At 45.3% G+C, this 9,144-nt stretch overlaps 1 protein-coding gene across 1 annotated transcript in view; it reads right to left on the reverse strand.

Annotated features, from left to right (window-relative positions):
* Positions 1 to 8,927, reverse strand: part of LOC144478757 (neo-calmodulin) — a 119,707-nt gene extending 110,780 nt beyond the window's left edge. The window contains exon 1 of the mRNA XM_078196964.1: positions 8,452 to 8,927. Within this exon, the coding sequence (XP_078053090.1) occupies positions 8,452 to 8,490 (39 nt within the window). The 5' untranslated portion in view covers positions 8,491 to 8,927. The remainder of the gene's footprint in view (positions 1 to 8,451) is intronic.
* Between the last annotated feature and the right edge of the window lie 217 nt (positions 8,928 to 9,144).

A 9,144-nucleotide genomic window follows, 5' to 3' on the forward strand; every position in this document is an offset into this window, starting at 1 on the left:
AGGAATTATATTCCTGAAATTATATTTCAGAAATTAAAACTAAAGAAATTAAATTCCTGAAATTAGATCTTAGAAATTAAAACTAAAGAAATTAAATTTAAAGAAATTGAATTTTAGAAATTAAATCTAAAGAAATTAAATTTTAGAAATTAAATCTAAAGAAATTGAATTCTTCAGCAATTCGCTACGTAAGACGTGCGAAATTGATTAAAACCTAAACGAAGAAGAAAACAATGAAAAGACACGCGCGCTATCACGAGCTCGCGGCGATGGCCAATAAAAATCCAAGGGGGCGACGCAGCTCTATCGGCCGCGGTTCAGACAAATAATCTGGAATCGCGTCGCTCCGATATCGTCACCGACAGGAAACTTTCGTATCCGACCGGTACAAATGGAATCGTTAGGACCCGGATCCTGGCCAAAGGACGACGTAATCCGATTACGCGGCGCCACCGAGCTACCGAGCTACCGAGCCGGCTCCCGATAAATTCGTGTTTCGCGAGTATTGACACATTGTCGGCTCGACGCCGGGGAAAACCCGGGGAAAACCCTGGGAAAACGCCTCCGACACGCGATTTTCTCCGGTGACACGCGGCTCGCCCCCCCCCCCCCCCTTTTTTCCCCCGCCCCCCCCCCCCCCCCCCCCCCCCCCCTTTTTTTCCACGGCCTCAATAACGTCGTCCGGACGCCTCGACGCCGTGATCCCCCGCTCGCAGCTTCATTTCCACCGCCGGTCACGTTTTGTTCGTTGCATCGGTCGCCGCGAACCATTAATTTCCGGTTTAATTGCGCCGTGTGATTCGTCCGCGTGGTGACACCTCGAACGCGATCGGCGAACGCCAGGTGGAAATCGAATCACCTGGGAATGTGTCTAACGTTGGTAGAAGTCTAATTTCTCATGGTTGTCTTGTGTCCTATTGGGATCGTGACTGCTCACCTGTGCTATAGCAAATTGATATTCCATCGTCGATTTTTCTCTGATTTAATTTCTTAGTGCTTTGCTCGACTGTATTATTAATTATTAAAGTAATCGATTTAAGTGAAAGTGTATATGTACAATACACTAAAAAATGAATATATATACAGCTAATACTATCTATATATGGCTATACTAAAAATATATATATATGTATTTTTCGTGGATTTAAAAATGTTCCACCATGCGTTATCGTACATCAAAAAGATGAGACATTTTAAATTCCATCGTGCCCCAAAGAGTTAAATGGAGCGATCCCATGACCTGCTATTTTATCGAGCTTCGCTTTAACTGTGTCGTCTCCTAGAGCAGTTTTGTAGGATACTCTATCCTCGACTTAAATATTTTAATTATCATTAAATCGAATGTCAAAAATAGTCTCCCACATTTAGTCATAAAATTCCTGCTGCACCGAGGACACTCGTTAATCAACTCTTTGCATTAAAATGATCTCTTAAAATATCTCCAAGACGTCATTGAAAAATATTATATCACGTTCCAAAGTGACCTCTACATTATTAAAGCATTTTTTATTTAAAAGACTGTTAAAAGTATAACTATTTCATTAGTCAGAAGATATATTTTTTTATTATTTTTACTCATACCATTATCATTGCGCATATCGAGTGGAAATGCAGTTTATCAGAGAAACAATTTCGGATTCAAAATTAAAATAGCCTCGAGCGCAAAGAATTGTTAAATAATAATAATAACAATAATAATAAAGTCATTTAATCAGCGGATATTCTATTATCCATAAAAATTGTTCAACAATCGTTCCGCCGCAAGTTATTTGCGACTCCGATATTTCCGCCGGCGATGCAATTATAATGATCCCTTTCTGCACAGCGTCGGCCGCAGGGGCTGGCCCGTGAATCGCGGCACAAGTGAGGCGAGACAAATTCTATTAACCCTTTTGTACTATAATTACTTTGCCAGTTTGTTCTCAGCGAACTCCGATCTAATTTTTCTTGTCTGAGCGGCCAGCAGCTGCGCCGCACTCTCCGAGCGATCCACCGCGGCGACGGCGACTCCGCCGTTAAATAAATACCCGGACGATTTCGTTGCGAAACCGGCACCGGGATCGATTTCAGGGAACTCTTCGAACTAATTTGCCACGGTCACCAGAGCTTTCCGCGAGTTCTGTGCTCGTCGGAAGAAGAAGAGACCCGGGTCTTCGACGGCCCGGCGAAAGCCGAGTTCCGTAATCGAGTGAGTCGACCTCCCGAAAATCGCGTTAGCCGCGGTCGAGGCGCGCGTAGTGCCGCGCGACGCTGAAACGGGGACAAAAGAAAACCCCGTGGAAACCCGGGGAAACCCGTGGAAACTCGCGGAGACCTGTTTCGCCCGGGGAAATGAGAAAACTTCGAGCTCGAGTTAAGCAACGTTCTCTAACCCTGCCCCCCCACCCCTCCGCCGCTCGGAAAGACACCGGCCGCCGTAACCGGATTCTCGGGACGTCTGCTTATCGACGTTCTTTACTTACCTCGTCGCCATATTTCGAAATTCGACTCTTTTGTCGGTGTATCCCGCGTACCGGGAGCGGCGAACCTCGGGTATACCGCTCGGATGCTAACGAACTTCGCGCGAGTAATTTTCGAGGGCGATGTTTCTTGCGCGGCGAAGTTTCGCCGCGAGGCAACGTTGATTTACATCGACAGACTTCGCTAATGATCAGTCGCGGGGGCCTCGACAGGAATCCGATTTGCAGCTTACAAGAGACAATGATTGTGATTACTGCAGGCAAGTCGGGGAAATGCTGGCGCGGGCGAACGTATGCGACGGGCGCAAGGAAACATTTTACTCGGGCGACGGAGAAAAGATGGGGGTGCAACGAGGCACGTTTTATTCGATGATGGAGTAGTTCAGAGAATAAAAATTTATTCTGGGAATTTTTGGGAGTAGATTGTTCGAGGAAGAATTCATTTGAATGGGGATTTATTAGAAGAATTTGTTAGAAGAGGAATTTATTAGAAGAAAAATTTATTAGAAGAAGAATTTATTAGAAGAAGAATTGATGAGAAAAAAAATTTATTAGAAGAATAATTTATTAGAAGAAGAACTTACTAAAAGAAGAATTTATTAGAAAAAGAATTTACTAGAAGAAAACTTTATTAAAACAAGAATTAACTAAAAGAAGAATTTATTAGAGCAAGAATTAATTTAACCAGGAGTCGATACAAAGAATAATTGATTAATAAATAATTTATTCCCTCCACACTACTTTTACAAATTATCCAAATTAAGAATTTATCGAATTATTCGAGTAGAAAATTATTTGAATGGAAAATGGTTCGAATAAAGAATTATCCGAGTAAATAGAACAGTTTCCAACAAGCGAAGAAAACGATTTATATTTCTGCCATTCAATCCAGTTCTAAAGCTTGCAAAAATATTTGTACGCATTGTTTGGCAATTTAACCCTTGTACTGCCTGAATAAACCCCAATTCCTTTGATACTATTTTAGTGAAAAAGTTATACCGTTTGGACCAGTTAGCTGTTGCGAGCTCTTTGAAAAGTGTGCAGCTGAAACGTGTCACAAAATGTAAGCGATAACGAGTACACTCGTCAATCTCCTTTCGGAATAGTACTTTGTTCACGGTGTATACGCAGTTTCACCATAAAAATGAATTGTGTCTTTTTAATTGTTCGTTTTACTCTGTCGTGATTTCCAAACATTCGAATCATTTTAAAATATAGTATATTAAAGTCTGTTGAAACTTAGGATATCGCAGTTTATTAAAATTCAGAAGAATAATGTTTGTAAGAATTGAAGAGATAAAAATTTATAAAAATTTATAAGATTGAAATTTATAAAAATTTAGGAGATTGCAATTTACTAAAATTTACTGTATTTAAGTTGACTAGAATTCAGTGTATTAAAATTGACTAGAATTCAGTGTATTAAAATTGACTAAAATTCAGTACATTAAAAATGACTAAAATTCATCGTATTAAAATGTATTAAAATTCAGTAAACAGATATTTACTGAAATTGAAATTCTCTCAATATTTCTATAATTTTCACGAGACACATATCGCCAGTTTCCCGACAACAGGAGGCGTCGACGAGCGTATTTCGTTCGCCGAAAAACGTCGCGCGGTTAGGACGTTTTCTCGAGCCCCCGGTCCCAGCGTTCGCGGGTTTTATTTAGGTTGATCGATGGGTCTAGAACAATGTTTTGGACCCCCAAGGGGATGCCGGGATCGTGTCGGTCGTGTTTGAATAAATTCGCGAGAAAAGCGAGCGGAAGAATCGCGAGGCGAGGCGGGCCCGCTTTGAAATTCGGGATTGCTCGCGGCAGTAAATGCGGCTCTTTGTATTCCCGTGTGCGCAGGGACATGGGGGAAACGAAGTTTTACGGGGCTCCGTGAACCCGCCCCTCGGTGTTCCTCATGCGTCACAGCCGAGCTAACGTTCGCCCTCGCCCGCGCCGAGAAAACACTCGGCGACGACAAAAATGTCGGGCGTCGTGTTCCGCTCGATTCGCCCCTCCTCCTCTTTCGCCCGCGTCGCGGCGAGATCCGCGCCAGGCCGGCGCCGCGTAATTATCAATTAAGAGGCATCAGGACCGCTGCGAAAATGGAAATCGCGGTTTAATCTCGGCCCCCACGGTTCTCGCCAAATCCGCTTGCCAATCGTGGGTCCACGCGGCTCGCCTCGCCGCGCAAAGTTATTACAAGTCGTCGGGTGCCGTCGTCGTTCCATTACCGCGTTCTCCAATTTAATTGTTTATCACCGCGGGTGCCCGTGGAAAATGGAATCTTGTTCGCGCGGATCGGGAAAACGGAAGGGGATCCGTCTTTGTTCCGCGCGACGGTCCTGGGAAACGGCAAACACGGTTGCACGCCGCGCCCGCGAATATTCTTCGCGTTTCCTGCCCGCGCCTAGCGCGGAGATTGCTGTTTGCGAACGCGGGAATGTGGGTCGCGCTCGCGGGATCCGCCGCGCCGAATCTTCCCCGCGCCGGGAATTAAGATTTGTTTTCCGGGGTTTGGAAATGAACGGAATCGAATGCTTGATGTTTCGGCGCGGCGCCCGGCTTCGAGTCGGTGCCGGTTTTCAGGCTAATTGAAAGGAGAATCGTTGCATCGAACCGCTCGGCCGGCTGCCGTTCGATTCAATTTCCGCGAGGCCGGTTGCGTCGATTAACGCGCTCGGACCGCTGCTGCGAAATACCATTTTAATCCGTGGCAAATGGAACGGAATGCCGGCCGGGGAGAGACGGAACGAGAGAGAGGGAAGGAGAGACGGTGAAGAGTTTCTAAGTGGCCACCCCTAATTTCTTTGCTTCCCTGTATGTTACAGAGAACCAGAGAATAAATGATACGTGCTTAATCGCATTGACCTGTTTCCATTTTTAGGGGATGAAACATCCTTTAAAATTTCTAGAATCAAACACGAAATATCTTGAAATTAACAGAAAAATTATTATTGATAATTCGCATCGAATTAAGGAGACAGAAGCTTTTAGTTTTTCTGATATAATACAGGCGTATCATACTTCACAATTGATACGCTTTGAAAGTAATGACACAGCAGGTATAAAATATTATTTTTATAGGATGAAATCCGAAATAATTTTAAATTAACATAACAACTATTACTGACAATTTGCATCGTATTAAAGAGGCAGAAGCTTTTAATTTTCTTATATAATACAGCTGCAGTATACTTCATAAATTATACTGACGCTTTGAAATTAATAATAGTGCAGGTATAAAATATAATTTTTAGAAATGGGGCATTGTGATATAAATAATTTATACTGAGAGAACTATCATTTCGATAAAGGGGTAGCATAAAATAGAACACTGTGTAAGGTGGTCTGAAAGTTTTGGCTGGCGATCGCAGGTTTCATTTTCTAGTCCTTTATATCTGAGAACCAAAGGCCCTTGAGAACCGTTCCCTTTACGTGTATAAGAGAGGGTGGGAGAGAGGAGAGAGAAAGACAGTCTCCTTCGCCTTGCGAGCCTTTCAGGGAATAATCGAGCAAACGAGAAGCAATTGTGTTCGGCGCGTTTGCCGGTCCGGAACGGTTGCCGCCCGTTATGAATCGAGCCTAATTGAAAAGGGATCGGGGTTCCGTTGTTTCGTAGGAATTCGGTTCAATTTCAATTTGCCGTGCCGGTGGCGTCAATTAACGGCGGCATCGCGCCCGCCGCGTTGCGCAACGTTGTTTCGAAATAATGCTCCGCGCACAGGTATCGGGGATCGGGCTCCATGGGTAATTGATCGCCAGGTGTGCCCATTACGTAAGCCGCGCCGCGAGCGAGCGAAACGCAATTTCCCCGCTAAGAATTTCCCAGAGTTCTCTCCTTCGATCCCCATCGTTTCCGGTTCAGAGCTAGCACCCCCTCCCCGCCCGCTCTCCGCCGTCCCCTGTGTTCCGCGCGCACCTTGAATTATACCGTCGCCCGCGGGCCTAGTCGCGGTTGAATATGCATTCGAATGGAATATGCATCGCGGTAGCGGCCGCTGCCGAGAGAATAAATCAGTTGCGCCGGGCCGGATTCGTAGCGCGCGTGGACGATTTCGCGCGTGTCGAACCGGTGCCACGAATTTTCGCCAAAATACAATTTATTTACGGCCGCGGCGCGATCGCCGGCGTGCTGCGTCGAGCGGACGATGTGTTAGGAATGGATCCGGTTCGTCTCGGAAAACCAGAGTCGCGCGAAATTTTATTCATACCGTGCGTTAAAGATGACGACCGGCGCATAAAATTTTATTGGATGACATTCGCGTAAATGTTGCATCGGATCTAGATACACGTTTGACCGAGTTAGACTTTATTCGATTAGAAATCCGTTTGAATTAGAGCTCGTTCGAGTAAAAATCTGTTTGTGTAGAAATTCGTACGGAAATAAATTGATTCGATTGAAAAGAATACTTCGCTGTTCTTTTATGGCTTATCGATTTCATTTTCTCGTATTATATTGTCGAATTATTCGAATACAGAATTTGTCGAATTATTCGAATACAGAATTTTCCGAATTATTCGAATACAGAATTTTCCGAATTATTCGAATACAGAATTTTCCGAATTATATGAATTATTCGACCTGAGAATTATCCGAATTATTTGAATTAGAATTAAAGAATTATTCGAACACAGAATTGTCCGAATTATTCAAATACAGAATTTTTCGAATTTTCCGAATTATTCGAATACAGAATTTTCCGAATTATTTAAATACAGAATTTTCCAAATTAATGGAATTATTCGAACTGAGAATTAAAGATTTATTCAAATACAGAATTATTCGAACAAAAATTCCTTCGAATAATGAACCTTTAAAATAAAGAATTATTGAAATAAATAGATGGAACAATTTACTTCGAATAACGTATCATTCGGATAAACTATTCGTTCCATAGAGATTCATTCGAATAACAATCTTGGATAAACACCCATGCGAAACAATCCGAATAACGCTGAACTCTGCTCGGAATATCGGAGCAAAGCTCCACTGCGGGACAATGTCGGGTTGCCGAGTAAAAGGGTGGATTTTTGTGCCGTGGCAGGTATGCGGGGGAAATGGACAAGGAAATATAAAAGTAAAATAGAAAGGGAAACGCGCGGCGTAATATAGTGGAAAATGTACGGTGAAATTCTATTGTGCGAATTTCCTGCTTTCAGGAAAAATAAATACGTGATGTCTGACCATTGCGCGGTGTTTCTACTTGACGCACGGCGGTGCGTTAGAATAATGTAAAGCGTTGGGGGAAATGAATTTTTCGCTATTCTGTATGTACAAAATACGCGTTATAGGAGTTCGAATAAAATACCGAATGCCAGACCCGTTTCCAATACTGAAAATAAAAACGAATTAATCCATGAAAATAATTGCTTCGCGAGAATTACGTTCCGCGATTTTTCTACGAGAATTACGTTCCGTGATTTTTCTACGAGAATTCGCTTCTTCGAAGAACTTCTGGACAGAGTTTCGCGTGCTCCGTTGGACCGCAATTATTTCTCCCGTTCGGATGCATTCGATAGTGACCTTTCCTACGATTCGTTCCTCTCGAACGAATATTCGACGGGCACTCGAACCTCTAACAACCGCACCCTCGACGAAAATACAGAGACGGTTTCCCGCGACTCGATAAACCAACGTTCTAAAACCGCCTCGCTGGTTGATACAATCTGTACAAGGATCTCGCGGTAGACGGTGCTCCTAAATTGACAAAGTTTCCGTCCGAAAGTCTCTCGTCCCTCGACAAACCGAAACACATCGAAATCGCTCGTAGATCGACGAACGCCGCACGGCCGTGTACCGTGATCGAACGAATGGTATCGTAGAATCGGGGATGGTTGCTCGACGAGATTCAGTGTGAAGGTCTGCGTGTTCTACGAGGACGTGAAACATCACCGAGAAAACCAGTGCTGTGCGCCTCGTGAGACAGGCGTGGATTCGACACGAGATATCATGATCTTGTCGATAGGAACAACGACGAATTCGGTCGACTTACCCGTCGCATGACGCGCAGAGAAAACGACGAGGTCTTCATTTTGGTGGTAATCCTGGCAGTCTTGGCGGTATGCGTGCGGATGTCGCCCTTGGCCTTGGCGGTACCTCGGCGAGGTGACAGGAGCCGAACTGGCGCGGCCGGTTTCGGGCTGGAAGAAACCGGGGTGCCGACAGGAGGCTGCGTGGGCGGAGGAGGCTCGTCGACCGAGCAGTCAGGGGTGGCTCGGGGCCACAACTACAGGTGGTCGCGCGTTGTCTCCGGATCTTCCCGCCGATGCTGGGTTCCGGCGTGTTCCTCTCGCGCGGCGCACAAACCAAGCGCTCACCTTTCGGCGATCGAAAAACAGCGGCTCGCCTGGACGAGAGGTGCGACCGATCTCTCTGGGCGTTACGCGCGCTCTACCGTTCGCGGAAGACTCTGCTCCGGAGAAGCGAGAAGACGAGATCGCGAGAGTAGGAGCGTCGGTGTACACCGTATCTGCAGGACGTTCGCGGCAGGACGTTGACGCGGTTCTGGGCTGAGTAGCGTCTGTGACCGGCTGTCCCGACTGGCTGGTCTCCGAGCAGCCGAGGTGGAGCGAGAAACCACCCCGGCGCTTTCTCGCGCACGCTCGTCGCAACGCCATAGCAGCGCGTACCCCAGGACCGCGCCTACTTTACGGACGCCTAGACCAGGAGTGCCAAGGTCGCGCCA

This window comes from Augochlora pura, chromosome 3 (genome assembly GCF_028453695.1).
Source record: "Augochlora pura isolate Apur16 chromosome 3, APUR_v2.2.1, whole genome shotgun sequence".
In the NCBI taxonomy this organism is placed as follows: domain Eukaryota; kingdom Metazoa; phylum Arthropoda; class Insecta; order Hymenoptera; family Halictidae; genus Augochlora; species Augochlora pura.